Source organism: Plectrocnemia conspersa, unplaced genomic scaffold, assembly GCF_051122295.1.
Source record: "Plectrocnemia conspersa isolate PC_06_02 unplaced genomic scaffold, ASM5112229v1 ptg000005l, whole genome shotgun sequence".
Classification (NCBI taxonomy): Eukaryota; Metazoa; Arthropoda; class Insecta; order Trichoptera; family Polycentropodidae; genus Plectrocnemia; species Plectrocnemia conspersa.
In genome coordinates this window covers 24,141,318-24,158,138 of record NW_028277169.1, presented here as the reverse complement: position 1 = coordinate 24,158,138, position 16,821 = coordinate 24,141,318, and the positions used below count along the sequence as shown (strand labels likewise).

The 16,821-nt window shown below is 28.1% G+C and overlaps 4 protein-coding genes across 4 annotated transcripts in view; 3 read left to right on the top strand and 1 right to left on the bottom strand.

Annotated features, from left to right (window-relative positions):
• Window positions 1–16,821, bottom strand: part of LOC148235232 (zwei Ig domain protein zig-8-like) — a 198,575-nt gene that overhangs the window by 3,832 nt on the left and 177,922 nt on the right. Inside the window, exon 6 of the mRNA XM_088186729.1 lies at window positions 14,950–15,086. Coding sequence (XP_088042855.1) covers window positions 14,950–15,086 — 137 coding nt within the window. The remainder of the gene's footprint in view (window positions 1–14,949; window positions 15,087–16,821) is intronic.
• On the top strand, window positions 587–1,286 carry LOC148235235 (uncharacterized). The gene is made up of 2 exons (XM_088186733.1): window positions 587–660; window positions 757–1,286. Exons 1-2 carry the CDS (start codon window positions 613–615, stop codon window positions 1,156–1,158), a joined length of 450 nt encoding a protein of 149 aa, XP_088042859.1. The 5' UTR covers window positions 587–612; the 3' UTR covers window positions 1,159–1,286.
• On the top strand, window positions 3,932–6,677 carry LOC148235234 (uncharacterized). Its single transcript, XM_088186730.1, has 3 exons — window positions 3,932–4,163; window positions 4,459–4,692; window positions 5,978–6,677. Exons 1-3 carry the CDS (start codon window positions 4,116–4,118, stop codon window positions 6,338–6,340), a joined length of 645 nt encoding a protein of 214 aa, XP_088042856.1. The 5' UTR covers window positions 3,932–4,115; the 3' UTR covers window positions 6,341–6,677.
• Window positions 8,904–16,821, top strand: part of LOC148235233 (cGMP-dependent protein kinase, isozyme 1) — a 34,808-nt gene continuing 26,890 nt past the window's right edge. Inside the window, exon 1 of the mRNA XM_088186725.1 lies at window positions 8,904–9,380. The gene's annotated coding sequence lies outside the window, so the exon portion shown is untranslated. The remainder of the gene's footprint in view (window positions 9,381–16,821) is intronic.

The window sequence follows — 16,821 nt, the reverse complement described above, 5'->3', positions numbered from 1 at the left end:
TTTTATTTGTAATATTGTCCTTTTATTTTAACCGCTACATTTTGGTCCTGTATTTCTAATAAATACATATATATATATATATATATATATATATATATATATATATATATATATATATATATATATATATATATATATATATATATATATATATATATATATATATATATATATATATATATATATAGAGCCTTTGCCACAATAATAGGGAACTCATATGTTATATCTTTAAAGATCGTGAAAATGTAAATAAAAAAAAGGTTGATAAAAGAGTTTATTTTAAGACTATTTATGTATAGAAAATATGTAATGTTAAAAAATTCTTTTTGTTTGATATTAGCAAACATATATTGTTTTTTTCAACTCGAAGATTATTTGTTTTTTTCTATCGCATTACTCAAGTGTTTTTAATGACTGCACTATTTGATTATGGCATTGTTAATGTAGGTGATTTATATTTTATGCCATTAGGTGCAATCGAAGAGAAATTAGACTTTTCTTCATTAATTATATCTATGTACATAAAGAAACGACTTTTGCCAAAAGTCGACTTCTGAATAAAAACGCGAGCATCTATGTTTTTCGTATCGTTCTCAGGCGAGAATTGACAAGATGTTGTCTTTTAAAATATTATTTTTTATCTTAGGATGTTTCTTTATGGTAAGCTAAGAACTTTAAATTTAAAAGATATCGTTTTAAATTACGTAAATTTATTAATAATTAAATGTTTTTTGTCTTTTTTAATTGTATATATAGGTTGAACTTTCAACTGGTCAAGGTGATGATTATGGCAATGAATCTTTTAATACTGTTGGTTCACCGGCACAACAAAGTGGTGAAAGCTGGTCTCCCATAACAGCAAATGAAAGGGAAACACCACAGCCTCCACCAAAATCTGATCATTTGTGGATCATGGACAAAAATGATGATCAAAAATTATCCATTTACGGTTCAAAGCCTGCAACTTCATTTAAACCACCAAAAGAACCCGATTCGGTCCGTAGTTCTACATCTCGGTTTCCGTTTAGGAATATATATAGATTCTGCAGTTTATGGTGGTGGTTTCCTATGTGCCGATGCTTCTTTAATTGGATGTACTTCTGCTATCCTTGGAACTATAATCCTTGGTGTTGGTACTGGTATGGATGCTGGTACTAATTTGGCGTCTTGCACATTCTTGCACAGTATCGAAAATATATTTTTTGTTTGCAATATTTCTGATATATTAATATTGTTGTTAATTATGTACATGTTGTAAATATTGAATATAATTTGTGTGAAATTTATTATGTTTTATTAATTATTTGCCCAAAACTTCAGGATAAGACGTATTTTAAAATGACTATTGATAATATTTTTATTTTTATATTAAAACAATAAGTAAATACGTGTTTATTAAATTTACATTTTTTTTTAAGGTTATAATCTAAGCTATATAATATTTTTTATATATGCAATAATTTAATACAATGATTTTGCGTCAAAGAGTAACTAAAAGCAAGTTTTTGATTTCTCCTAGAATTTGGTTATTAACAAATCTGATAATAGGATTGTTTGGTTTTTAATGTCCTAATTTCGAAGGGTTGGACTAAATCGGTAAATTACTAATTTTATAAGCAATCCATACTCTTAAAGGGGATGATCTAGCGCAGACTTTTTATCTTTATACTTTTTCAGATGAGGAAAGAAGAACTTTAACAAAAAATGTTGCGTACATTATATTCTAGAAAATTTATTTCATTACGTTTAGTGGACTGTACAAATGTTGTTTAAACATATAATTTTTTACTATATTATATGTCAAGTAAAATAGTGCAAAATTTAGGCACAGTATAAACCAGTGTTTCCCATCTTTTTCTCACCGGTGGATCACTGTTAATATAAGAAACATTTTGCGGACCAATAAGGCAGAAATAAAAAACATAATTAAATAATACAATCTAAATTATCCGGCGTTTGTTCGGGAGGATAAAATGTAACTAATAAAAAATATATTTGTGTATTTTTTACAAAAAAAAATTAAATTTGTCGGTTTGTTGTGAAATCTTATCATATAAAACAATAATAAAAAGTATCAAACATTTACCATTTATGATCGCTTAGTAAATCAAATTAAACCATTTCCCACGTTTACTCTCAGCGGCTCTCGACAGAGAAGAGCGGTCATTAAAGAAACGAGCCATGGTTTTTAGGCAACCGGGAATTATTTATAAAGGAGAGATACGAGTATTACCCTTCTAGATATAGAAAAGGCCTTTGACACTGTTTCACACAATTTAAACAATGCGTCTTACCTGCGTAAAAACCGCTATTGTCATATACCCTTTGCATTAACAAAATTTTAAAGTTCGCCTGGTATTTTTACTTATTTAAGGCGTATACATCTTTCGTTGCTTAAATAATCAAGCGATGCAATTAGCTCACCGACATCCGTATCTGTGGTCCAAAAGAACTGTTTTTAAGTCTTAGTATGACATATATACAGAAAAACTAAAAGAAGACAAATTAATAAATTTGAAGTCTGTTTTTAGGAAACATTATAGACAGCAAAAGTATCGTAAAAGTCAGTTTTGTTATATCGGAACATATAAATAAACTTTTAAAATTTCTTTGTAGTTGTGATTTTTTAAAACAATTTTTGCTAAGAACTGCTGATATACGTTTCAAAAAAAATGTTAAAAGAATTTAAAATACTAGCTGTCGGTATCTCACTACCGCGAGGTACCGCAGCTAGTAAATGTGTGTAGGTACCGGACCCTTAACTTTTTGGGTTTTAAATTTTATTTTTGCTTCGTTCTGATTTTTGAATATGTTCTTAGTATTTTTTTGTTATTACTTATTTTAAAATCATTTTAAAGCTATTTTCAATTTTGTGAATTGTAAATAAGATAAAAGGCATTTTTACATATTTTATTGATACTCATCGGTTAGTTCAATTAATAATTTAAGTGCTCATATACTTCGGTTGAGATCAGAGTTTATCGTCAGAATAATTGGTCAAAATAAAAGTGGCTAATATATTTATGACAGTAATCTACATACTAGATATTTATTTCCCACTAATAAAAAATAATGTTATTAGCAAACTGAAATATGCTATAAAAGTATCTCGCAAGAGCATGCAAATTTACTAATCGCAAGAATCGTTGATTACGACAAAGCAAAACTTAAATTCAAATACAAACATAAAATGCCTAAGCACATATTGCTTTGATACAGTTAAGTCTATTACAATGCCATTAGTTTCAAGTCTACAGGGTCAGGTTTTTTTAATTTTGTATTCTATATTTTATCTATGTATATTTTTATTACTCCTTTCTTTTAAAATTTGTAAAAGCTTTTATGTATTTTCCTTGAATTTTACTTTACTTACGGTTAATTTTTATTTTTTTATTGTACAATTTTACTAAATGTAAATAATGATTATGAGCCAGTTTGTGTCTATATGTTATTGTACCTATGTATATTTATGAAATAAACTTTTATAAAAAAAAAAATACATTAGCTTAGTAACAGAACATGAACTAAGAATCTAATTTTAATTATTTCGGCTATATTGTTGTTTTTAAGATGATAATGCATAGTCAATGCTAGTGCATAAGAGAGAAAAAATATAATAATAAAAAAATTGTTGATAAAATAAAGTTTTAAGTTTTAATTATTTACAGAAAGCATGAATTTTTCAATAACAAAAATATTTTAATGAGTATGTGATTTAATAAATAAAATGATCTTTAATAAATATCATACATTAAGCACTAAAAAAATAAAAAATAAAAATATTATAGATAAAAACAGATAATAAATAGCATTGTATGAAATATTTTTAAGTGATAGTGAATAGAAATATATTTGTTTAGTTTCACAATATAATGATTTACACCATATTTGTTCTTCTCTGTCGCGTTACTTAGGTGTGTTTTTATGACTGCAGCATTGTCTATGCGGGTGATTTATATTGTATGCATATACTATGTGTTATTGAAGAAAAATTATACTTTCTTTCATCAATCATATCTTTGTACACAAAGAAGTGACCTTCGCCAAAAATCGATTTTTGAATAAAAAGACAGGCGTCTGATTATATAGTATTGTTCTTGATAATAATTAGGACGATGTTGTCTTGTAAAATAATATTTTTTATCTTAGACTACTTTTTATTGGTAAGTAAAATCATTAATACATTTTGATAGCAATGGAGCGTATATTATACATATATCTTAATTTAAATATACTGTACTTAACATCTCAAAAATATTGTTGTATTTCATAAAGCACAAGCGTGATTGTCAAATGCTCATAATAGATTATAACGTATTAAAAAAATATTATTAGACCAAGGTGCATACCATACCTTAAAATAAAAAATATATAAAGGGCAAAAAAAATTTTGGACGATATTATAAAACAACATTTTAGGAATAATAAATTTTAATATAAAATTATTATTGTGTGTAGGTTGCATATTCTACTGGACAATTTAATGGTGCAGGTTCACCAAGATTTACAGGATTACGTGACGGTCGTCCAAACAAAACATATGGTGATGGAAGTTGGAACCCATTACCGCCGAATCAAAATATAGCACCACCGCCTGTACCCAATATCACAGACAAAATTTATGATCAAAGAAAATCCCCCTTTGACTCAAGGCCAAGCGAATCATTTCATGGACTTCCAGGACCCTCTACGGTTCGTTGTGATCTTACTCAGTTTAAGGTTTTGGGTATATATAAAATGCTATGCTTCTTTAACCGAATAATATTCTGTTAATATTAGTGTCGGCACTGGTATGTATAATAGTACAAATTTTAATTAACACATTAACAGTATCTATTTTTATGCAATTCCTAGAACAAAGTACGTTTATACTGACAAACATCGATTTTTTCCCTTCCTCCATTAATATGTTTTAATTAAATACTACTAATTATGTATTTAATATAAATATATAAAAATATGTAGTGCTAGAAAAATATATTATTAAAAAAAATAACAAAATCTGAAACTACGATAATATTTATAAAACTTAAACTCAATAGTAATAACTTTGCCCGATAAACAATTTGGCTTTAGATGCTTCCATTCCTTAACCCAATAACTACATCGAATCGTTAAACTTATCCTTAGATGCTATTACATGAGAATGTTCACAGGAACAATATTCCTGGATAAAGTTAAAGCATTTGATCATGTTTGGCATGCAGGCATTAGATTACATTATATTGATATTGTTACATTCCAGGTTTTAAACACTGAACGTATTTTTTAGTGATTTTATTTTATGTATTAATCATATTATAAAAAAAATTAACCAACACTCTTAATCATTTAATGGTAATATATTAAAATATGTGTGAAAAACAAGTATTTTGCTATCTATCTAGCATTAAAAGTTTTTCACACAAAATATGTGTGAAAAATGTTTGATGTTAAAAAATATCTTTAATTTTTATTGGTGTGAATTTATTTGATATATATTAGAAACATTGGTTTATTGATACTTATGCAAACAGCTTATGTTCCTTTTAAAGTTATTAATAGCAAATAATCATAAATCTGCACGAAATTCTTATATATTTATGTTGTTAGGAATTTTTAATACTATCCTATTTATTTTTGTCCCTTAATAAATACACATACAATAGTAATAAAATCATTTTATATAAAAAAAAAATCAAGTGTAGAAGGCAGCAATAAACCATTTCGCCTAGTTTTCTATAAAAAACTTAGGCATTCAATAATTGTAAATAAAAGATACCTTTGTAATGAAACACATACATATAAAATAAATATTTGTTAATAGTAATAATAATATATTTTGCAACCTAATGTAAACTTTACATCGTATGTTTCGTACATCTGTTTCATGTTGTTTTGAAGATGCTATATTTTAAGATCATGTATAATACATAAATATATAGTAGTAGCCTATACAAATTACTAAAAAATTATGTATGTATTATTTGTATTTTAGGTTGATTATTCCACTAGTCCAAATGATGGCGGTTATCCAGGTGGCATGGGACAAACTGGTAGTAGATGGGCACCACCAAAAATAGTGAGACCACCACCGCCTCCAGTGAAAAATGACAATTTGTGGATTATGACCCAAAATGCCCCGACAATATTAGCTCTATTTGGTCGACAGCCTCCTGGAAAGCCATTCCTACCCCAGCTACCATCAAATGGAGTTTCATTTCCGTACGTGCGTATACATAGGTTTTGTACCTACTGGTGGTGGGTTCCTATGTGTCGATGTTTTTTTAACTGGATGTACTTTTGCTACCCAATAAAAAGTCATCCTTGGTGTTGGTACTGGTATGGATGCTGGTACTGATTTTAAATATTTGTAATACCCACACTAAACATATACTATTTGCATTACACTTGTTTGATCATTTATTATGTATTTCAATATTTATCAGATAACTGTGACCCACCAACAATCAGATTTTAAAAAGTAGTCTGTCATCAATTTATTTTACAGCAAAAAGTATACCATTTAGATTCATGTACTTTTACAATAAATACCGTAGCTGACCAAATTTATGATGTAGCTATAAAAAAACAAGGTTTACCGTAGAGCACATTTCATAAGTTACTGCTATGTTTTATTAAGTCGTAATTATTAGCGAAATTTTGTAAAAATATTTGAATAAATAAAATATACAGAATTCTATTATTAATGTCATATTGGGACCAATCGGCCAGATGAAAGATGCATGGACCGTGAAAAAAAACTTGTCGCATATACATGTTAATTCTTACTATTAATATTTACGACATCATATATCATATATTTAATGGGATTATAATTCATAATTGGACTATCAACAACAGCCGCATATATTTTTTACAAATGATATTGTATTGAATAAGAAATTACAGTGTTGCCAAACCCTTCATGTGCAAATTTAAATGATCGCAAATGGTTTATTTTATTACAAATAAATATACAATAAATATAATTTAACCCCAAATCGTCGCATTGATGCGCACGCGAAGAGGACCTCAAGAATTGCACCAAAAATTCTCTAATTTAAATAAAAAATAATTTTTACTTGGAAGATAAGTATCGACCGAGAACGAAAAAGCAGCCGCTTTCCTCTTTATGTCAATCCTGGCTCTACTGCGACGTCCAAAGTAAATACAACTAAATTTTACAGCTACGAGCAAGCCTACTGAGAATTTTTATATTTATTTGTAGCATAAAAAGGTTAACACCTATCTATTATTATTTATTCGAGAAATTATATAGCGATGTTAAAAAATATATAAAATGACATTTTTATCATGAGGCCCGGAATCATTGTTTTTCGAGGGCCCTGGCTACGAGAACAATATAAATAATTAGGCTGGTAAAATTAAATATTTTATTACACTATATACATATTTTATTATACGCGTATGATTTAAATTATTTAATAAACTCATAATTATAGACCAGCAAATTTTAACTAGAAATAATGCTCTTGGGGTTTATTAATAATATGTCTGACGATGTTAAGGTGACACTTAAGCACACAAAGTACCTTCCTGAAAAATCAAAACCCGTTTTGGTTACGTTAGAAAAGTTGTATAAATTAAGGTTTTAAAAGCTTAGAAAGCTATATTTGCAGTAAAGTCTCTACTCAAACGTTTGCTCTCAAATAACTCGACTGTAATTGTCTAGATTTTTTAAAAAGTGCAAAAGCGTTTTGTATTACTTTTAAAATTTTATCTTTTATTGAAAAAAATATATATTTAGTGATTATGTATTGACAAACGCTAACATGAGCTATTTAGAATTTAGAACTATTTTTTATGTGCGAATAAAGTTAGGGTCTCTTGGGAAATACGGGAAAAAATAACTAAACATTTGAAAGGACTGAAATCAGCTTACAAAAAGGGTTTTACAAAACCAGAAGAAAGAAACAATTGGATTGTAAATTCTTTTGAAGAGGAATACTACCGGGCAGCTAAATTATCAATCAAGAAAAAAATCTAAAATAAACTTTCAATTACATTACCGATATAAACTTTTGCGACATCAGCAGAAAATAGAATAGCTTTTTAACATGCCTCTAAAGTTTCTGTTACTTTTACAAGTACAAAGCTTGTGAAAAGAGCATTTTCTATTCTATTTTCAATAAAAACAAATACCATAAGTAGATGAGTTTTAAAGTTTTTTGGTAATATTTAAAAAACACAATAAAAATAATTATTAAAATAATAACAAATTATTTTATAAAATTAAGATGTTTATAAAGTTTAAAGAAGCATATTTAAAAAAAATTCTTTGGACCTTGTCACTGAAGTTGTTCTAGGCTTTTACTGATGAATCAAGGAATATGAATTTACTCAATTTTTATATAGTTTACTCACTGACTTACAGGTGTGTGTACTTTTGTTTTATGTGATCAGCATATACTTTGTCTTCTGTATATTGATCTTTATTATACGTTCAATCTCCTTCTGGAGGATTTATTTTGCGCGTCCAATTGTATAAATATCATCGGCATAGTCTAACAGTCTCATACAAACAGATTTTTGAGTCTCTAACAGATTTTCTAATACAATTTTAAACATTAAACATGCAAGTAAATCGCCCTACCTATGCCATTGGATGCCATAAAAGCTATTATTACCTTTTTTATATATATATATATATAGATTTTTTATCTAAATATTCTTTTATCCAAAAGTTAAACTGTATCATCTGCGAATGTCGATGCTGTGGTTATTACAATAAGATATCTCGCAGAACTTCAGAATTTATTGTATATAGTGATGGGTAAAAAATATGTATAAAGAAAAAATCAAAATCTGTTTCGTATCAAAAGTTTGCCGACTCCTGGTCTAGACGTATAAGAGTATTAGGTGCGATTTGTTTCGTTTGATAAATTGTTCCGAGTTAGTCGAAGATTGAAACAATTCGCAAGCACCTGCCTATTGGGAGTAACGAACGCCAATTAGTTAGTTGTATAATTATATAAGTGAAGCAATATTATCGCTTGAATTATTTTAATTTTTACTTTATTATAAAATCAGTATCAAAATAGTCAATGACTAATTGACTTTTTTATCGCTTCAAAAATATATCTCAGGACGTATTATAAATCAGATTGTGTATTTTAGCTGAAAATGACCCGATGACGTCACTCTCAAAATATATGTGATACAGTAAAATGTGTTTAAGCATGTACAAGCGCAGTTAATAATGTGTATATCCGCAAAAGTGTCGTAGCATATAGCCACAAACGCGTTCACAGTTGGCTAATGTTACATTCGAAGTATATTAGCCGTGAAGGAAAAGCGCCTGGCCGCTTCCGTACACTTCCGACTTTCCCGGAAAGTATTTCTGGCGCAGACGCCTATTCGATTATGTTACGTAACACGTAAGTAATTTGAATAGATTAAATTTTATATCTGTGCCGTAACATAAACGGTGAAATTATTCATGCCATATACCTTTTTACGCGAAACACCTTAACGAGCTTATAATATATGATGATCTCATTGCAACACATACTTATAAAAAATCCAAAACCCTGCGCGTGACGTCATCAATAAGAGGGACACGAATCGCTCTTATGTATAATTTTTGAACGTTTTTATATATGTATATAATGACTTTTAGATACTGTTTTATTATTAATAATATTAAGTTATGAATGTGAAATTAAATTAAAATTATGGCTTTGAATCTATTGCATTAAAATTAATACATATTCAATAAAATATCGGCAATTTATTTAATAAAAATTCAGTTTATTAGTGCAAATTTTTGCTCTACGCTGCCAAATAAATTTCGACAGCTTAGAAGGAAATGTAACACTATTTTAATTTTTACGCTCGTTGCCGAGCGTTCCCACTGCGACGGCGCCGACGCGATTTTATTGCTTTTGACGTGAATTTTTGACTTCTGAGAAGTGTTTTAGATTTTTCCTATCAATTTAAATATTATTAAATTTACTATTTAAATAGATAAAAAAATATTTTTTTATTAACATATTTAATATGTTACTGCACAGTAACGTAAAAAATATATTATCAAAAATTATAGTACATACAGGATGATGTATATATTCAACATTTGTAAGAATTTATTGGTATGTTCAGTACCTCCGGAATTAGTCGATCATCCGACAATGATTTATGGACCATGATGTGGAGGCTGTCGATAACCAGTCACCCCAGGGCTACTTTGAAAAATGACGTTTTATCAAGATGTAAAAATGTAAGGGGCCCTCTGAGAGAACCCTAGGTGTCCCTTCATTTTTTCACCTTTCAACACCGACTGTCGGCAAAAATAATGAGAACTGCGCGATAAAAAAGATGAAATCGTTTTTCACGCGTCCATGGGTCAAGGGTTATAAACAATGAACCTTCGCTTTTTACGACCTCAGACTGTCGTATATGCTCGCTCGCCTATCCATTACATGATTTTTTAAATATTTTTCTCATATTTAAATAAGAAAAAATATATTTATTTTATTTTTATACATATATGTAATGTGAAGACAACACGGCAACAAAGTTAATTTTTTCTCTGAAAATAGAAAGCGAAACGAAACAAAGTATTTAATGGTACGAGGAATCCACAATTTCATTTAGATTTTAAAAATAATTATATTTTGCGATTTTGAATTCTTAATGGACAGAATTATTTATATACCCAAAATAATATTTTTGGTAATAGATTAATATTGCTATTTAATAATGACAATTTTACTATCATAAATAAAAGCTTAAAGAGAGAATTTTAAATATTACAAAAGTATAGATTTTCATTATTTTTAGCTAATAAAAAATACATATTTTAACTTTAAAAGTTTCATAAGAAAAGAGAATACTGTGTTATTGACAATATTTATAAAATAATGTTACTTATTTAATTTTATATCGATTTAATGTCACGATTATTTGTGCAAATTGTACAAATTATTTGTGGCACACAAAAACCTCTATAATATAATATATTTTTCAAGGTTCAACCACCTTAAAGTAATAAAAATACTCGAAAACAATTATTATGTGAAGTTACTTTATCATATGTAGCCCCAAAGGCCATTATATATTTACTGATATTTTTATCAAAAATGGGCTATAATAATAATCAAATAAACTAAATTTATTATGTATCTTTCAAATAACAACGGCTAAAAGATGTAGAACCAGCTGGTAAAAAATAAATATTTTTAACATTTTTTTATGTGAAACGAATGAAAAATACAGCGAAAATATTTTAAATTGTATAAATTATGCTTTGTATGAAAATTTGTTTTTAAAACATGTCAATCATAATTCCAGCAATAAACTTTGTACTGTAGGGATCTAGTGATATTAAATTTTAATTAAATTTCACAATTTATTCGTTCATATCAATTAGCATATTCTAGTTATTTTTTATACAAATATTATATTTTCTTTGAGTTAAATTAGCTCAATATTAGAGAAGTTTTAATGCTTTATATATTTACCTGTGAGATTGAAAAAATATAATCTGTGATGATAGATCAAAATTATTAATCTTCAAGGTACCATATATAAAAAAAAACACTTACACATTGTATAAATTAGGACACTTTTAAAAACATGTTAAGAAATATTTTTAGTAAAAAATTGTGCCCTAGTATAATCTTAAATATGTACATCAAATAGCAAGTCAAATACACACTCTTTATACAATATAATTACAGCTTCATTCTATATATATATATATATATATATAAAATAATGTAAAATATACTATATAGTTTAAAACTGAGTATGAAATATGTGACTATTTTTTCTTGCAGTTTTATTATTGAATTAAAAATTGTAAATGAGGGAAAGCAGTTATTTATGAAACTAACAAATAGTACGTTATCGAAAATAAATAGTGACAGATCTATAATTAAAGTTATTGTTCAATTTAATACTAATGGCAATTTAAATATCTGTATTCTATTCAAAGTAATAATTTATAGTTCAATATGGGTATAGCACCCAATCTGTCACTCGCTCTCGAGCAATATACCAGCTGCAGACTTAATCCATTGAAAAGTTTCAATATAGCATTCATCTTGAATCTGATTTCAATTGAAAGTAGGTGATAAATTCTTAAGTCTTTTTACCATTCAACTGAATACCACTCTTTTAACCAATAAAGAGGAGTATTAAGTTCGTTTCGAATCTTTAAATTTAAAATTGCACTTGGGAATAAAACGTAATCTCTTCTGCTGTATCCGTCGTGTTAACTTCCCATAAATGTTGCAAGCGACGTGTCTGCTGTTTATACCGGAAGGGGATTTAACATTTCATAGCCGAGGTGAGAGAAAGACAAAGTTGCATTTCCTTTCTAGTGTCACGTCATCTCTCATCCTGTTATTTTCGCTTATGACCCAGAAAGGATAACGCTGAGATTTTTAAAGGAGCACATATATCAAATTGGAGATATTTTCATTGATCTATATAACCCTTTTTTATGCGTCATCAATCACGTTTAAATTTTAGTGTTGCCGTGGGCGAACCGCAAAAGAAGAGAGGGTTTCTGTGTAGCTTTTATATAATATAAAGATTGTGTAAAAAATGGCTTCATGTTGGGCAACGATATTAAAAAAACTTCAAAGTTCAAGATATAACGAAATACATATTTTTGCTTGTTATAAAAACAATATATGTATAAAGTATTTAGATAAATTTTATTTTGAAAACATAGAACTGTAATTATTATATTTTTCAAGCTTTTTTAATAAAACATATTATTCAATAAATATAAATAATGCTTAAAAATAAATGCAAATATAAGGAAGTTAAAATATTTTATTCGGTGTAAATTAAGGGTTGGATTTTTTTCGATTGACTTCGGTAAAAATATTTTAGACGTCATAACCAGGCGATGTTGTGATTCGAAATATTATACATGATAAAATGCTAAGAACTTTTTATTCAGAGAATTCATAAAACTTTATATTTATTTTGTATATTTTCCATTAAAATAAATTCAACTTTATCCATAGATAATATTTTCTAGAAATATATTTAATATGCTACTTTATTTACGAGCATGAGATATTCATTTTATTTTGCACTTTTGAATTTTATTTGATTGCTATTTATTTTGAATCAATTCAGGTAAATAAGTTACTTTTTATAACGCATGACAATTACTATTAAAAAGCGCGTGTTAATAAAAAACAATATTGACAATAAAAGAGTAATTAATAAAAAATACTATATTCGAAAGGCTGAAAATGTGTTCATTACAATATCCTTAAAAATGTAAATCTGTCAATCTTGTAAGAGTTTATTTTGACGCTGTAGTCATATGGTTATTAAAAATTAAATAAAAATATAAATAACGAATTTTCAGTATACCGAAAAATTTTCTTCGGTCCTGTGAGCTTCGCTATACTGAGATTTCACAGTATTTAGAAAATTTTTATACTCGATGGTTAGCCGTTAAATTATAGCGCATATTTGAATATTCTAAAGAGTTTGAAAATTTTAAATTTATTTTTAGCTCAAGGGTCGGATTTGGCCCGCTGGTTATAGTTTGATGACCCCTGGATTGGATAATTCGTTGTTTTAACACCTTTAAATTTTTTACTTCAATATCTTTTGGGTTTTCTCTCACGATTTAAATACACAGAGATACTAAAATTCTATTAATTATCAACGGATAAGGTAAATTTGTAACTACTTACTTATTATTATTATATTTTAGCAAATATAAATAGTAATAAGCCAGAAATTTATTTAGCGTATATTATTATGTTTGTAAAAATAAATATTATATTAATATAAACATTTTATTTAAACAAAAATATAATCCTGACGTATAGTAAGCCAATAAGCAATAAATTAAATTAAGGATGGAATAGCGTAGTCGGCAACGTCTCAGACTATTAACTCTGAGGTTGTGGGTTCGAGTCCCGGTGGTGGCACTCGAATTTTTATTTATAAAAATTGCGCTATTATTAAAAATCCGGCCTTAGCTGCAGTGACATCTATTGGTTATACCTTAACTATATTACACATAATAATTTATATTTATTATTATAGATGCCACCGATTCCCAGACTTTATCTAGTGGTTAATACTTACTTGTAAGTATTCATTATATATGATTGACCTACTCAGGTGCTACAGATTTACCCCGTTATAACGCATTGGGCTTAAGCCTGTCAGGTTACAACATAAGTTTTAATAAAAAATATCAATAAATAAATAATTGGATATTTTTATTATTAAAATAATATTTATTTAATAATAAATTTCAATAATATTTATTCTTTGGAAGTAATTTTGTTTAGCTCAAATATTATTAACTGATAATCCGTTTATGAGTACTTTACTATGATTAAATTACGCATTTAAGATGCAATTTATAGCATACTGTTAATCTAATTGGCGCAAAGTTGCCAAAGATGGAATCGGTTTTTAATTGCTTATAGTTGGCACAAAATAATATTTATTTACATAATAACTCAAACTTTCTTGATCGTTTTAATTGATATACAGTACATATTTAGCAAATTAACGAGCTAGTATTTTTGTAATAAACATGATTTTTAGCAAATGTTTATTATGTACTCTTTTTATTGTATGTTTTTATATATACGGAATCCTTACTACGTTGAAGTCGAAAACGTTTTATTACAAATATATTTTAACAGCAATGTGTTTTTTTTCTTAAGCACACTTTTTTATCATCACATAATGAATTTTTCTTAAAAAAATTGAAACTTTTATAATACGTTTCTTTCTTTATCTGATAGTTGCATTTCTATTTCACGCTTCTCTTTATTTTCAATGTTTCAATTGTAGTACAAAACAACTCGTGCCACTTTATACAAATTGGACGCAGAAATAGACAGCAAAACGCTATCACGCGAATGGCAGTAGTTGGACAAATAACAACGTACCGATGTGAATTTGATTTTTTTTATGAAATAAATATTTAAAAAACAATTTACTTACCAACAACTGTTAAAAAGACGTAAAAAACGAGCGGAGGATGACTTGAAACTTGACACTCGTAAGCTCCGTCGTCCCGTTCGTTGGCGTAGCGGATTAACAAGCGCCAGTCGTTCGGCGCCTGATAATCCAGAGAATATCTGTGCAAAAAAAGAAAACATTTATTTAATTTGTAACAGATCGATAGAGTAACGAATTTTGGCAACGAAACTCGCCGAATCGTCGGAAACTCCCGCAGAACACCTATTAATCAGAAGCACGGTAAGTTTGGTCGTAAATTCGCGAAACGCACGCGTGTATGGAAAATTAAATTGTTGAAATGAACAAGTTAGCAAATTTGCGTAAAGTGTGTATTTTCTATCGTTGGGTTGAGTCTGGAATGCGGTTACGAGGAAAATATAAAATCAAGTTATAATTGAGCTTGATTCTATGGTATATACAACCCTAATGAAATTTTATTGCTTCCTGATTTGTGGAGATTAGGGATTCCAATCCCGGGATCCCGAATCCCGGGATCCTGGGATCCCGAACGATTTTCAATACCCGATGAGTCCCGGGATTATAAAACATAATCCCGAATTTTTCGGATTGGTTGATTTATCAAGCACAATCGAATTATTATTGACAACATCGTTATATTTCGTGTACAAACTTGCGCAAGTTGCACGTGTCATCTGTGAATCTTTGAGGCTGTGAGTCTGAACGTGCTTTTTCAGCAGCAGGCTGCTTAGGAACCAAAATCAGATCAAGGCTAAATGATAAAACACTTGATGCTTTGATGTTACTTCGTGAGTTTTATTCAAAATAATGTTTTCAATTAATTGTGTCTATGAATGTACATACCTATGTACATACATTGTCAAAAGCTCATTTTTTTCTTCTCAAATAAATATATAAGACCTTCCCTTTTTTTTTTTTATTATATTATTTTCTATTTTAAGTCCAAGACTAAAATTATACGTACTTTATACATTGTACGTTATAAAAAACAGATGTAAAAATATATTGTATTATTTATTTTAAATTATTTTTATCGATAAAATAACATGAAAATTATCCCGGGACTGGTCCCGGGATCCCGGGATCGACTAATTGCAATACCGAAATCCCGGGATCAAAATTTTGGCCCGGGATTGGAATCCCTAGTGGAGATGTATGAATGTCACCTCAATCCACAAAAAGGGTAATAAATCGTGTATAAAAAAACACCAGACTGGTACCTGCTAAGTTTTTTTATATAATTATTTGCAGATATATTCACAATCACTGTCGGAAAGCGCTAGTAGACCAACAACACGAGTTTCGTTCGCGTCATTCCTCGGTTCTGATTCTTGAATCCTAGGACATTTTTGCAAAATTTGCAAGCCTTTGTCAGCGTTTAACAATAAATTACAGCATTAACTACAAGTAGTTTATTTGTACAGTATGATATCTAACTTACGTTTTTGTTTTTTTTAATATTATAAAATATATGTTTTGTTAACAATTATTTACTTAAATTAATAAAGAACAAAGTTTTTAAAAACACTTGTTATATATTACATATTAAATTTCAATTTAAACACAAATTTTCCATTCAAAATTTTGACAAATTATTGACAAAATTATAACGAATTAACATAAATTATTTACAAAATATGTAGTTGACTCAATAAGTTTACATGCATAGTAGAAAAAATTTAAAACAAGTGTCTGAACCAAAGTTGAGCGCTCCTGTACGAATATACAATAGACCAAATAGCGCTCCTACTTTAATCAGTCTTACAGGTGTCACAGAAGTATTCACCTGGATGCAGATCATTGAACTTTTCCGTCGGTTCGTTTTTTAAGATGTAATAATTTTTGTTGCTATTTTAACGTTGATTCATACAAATT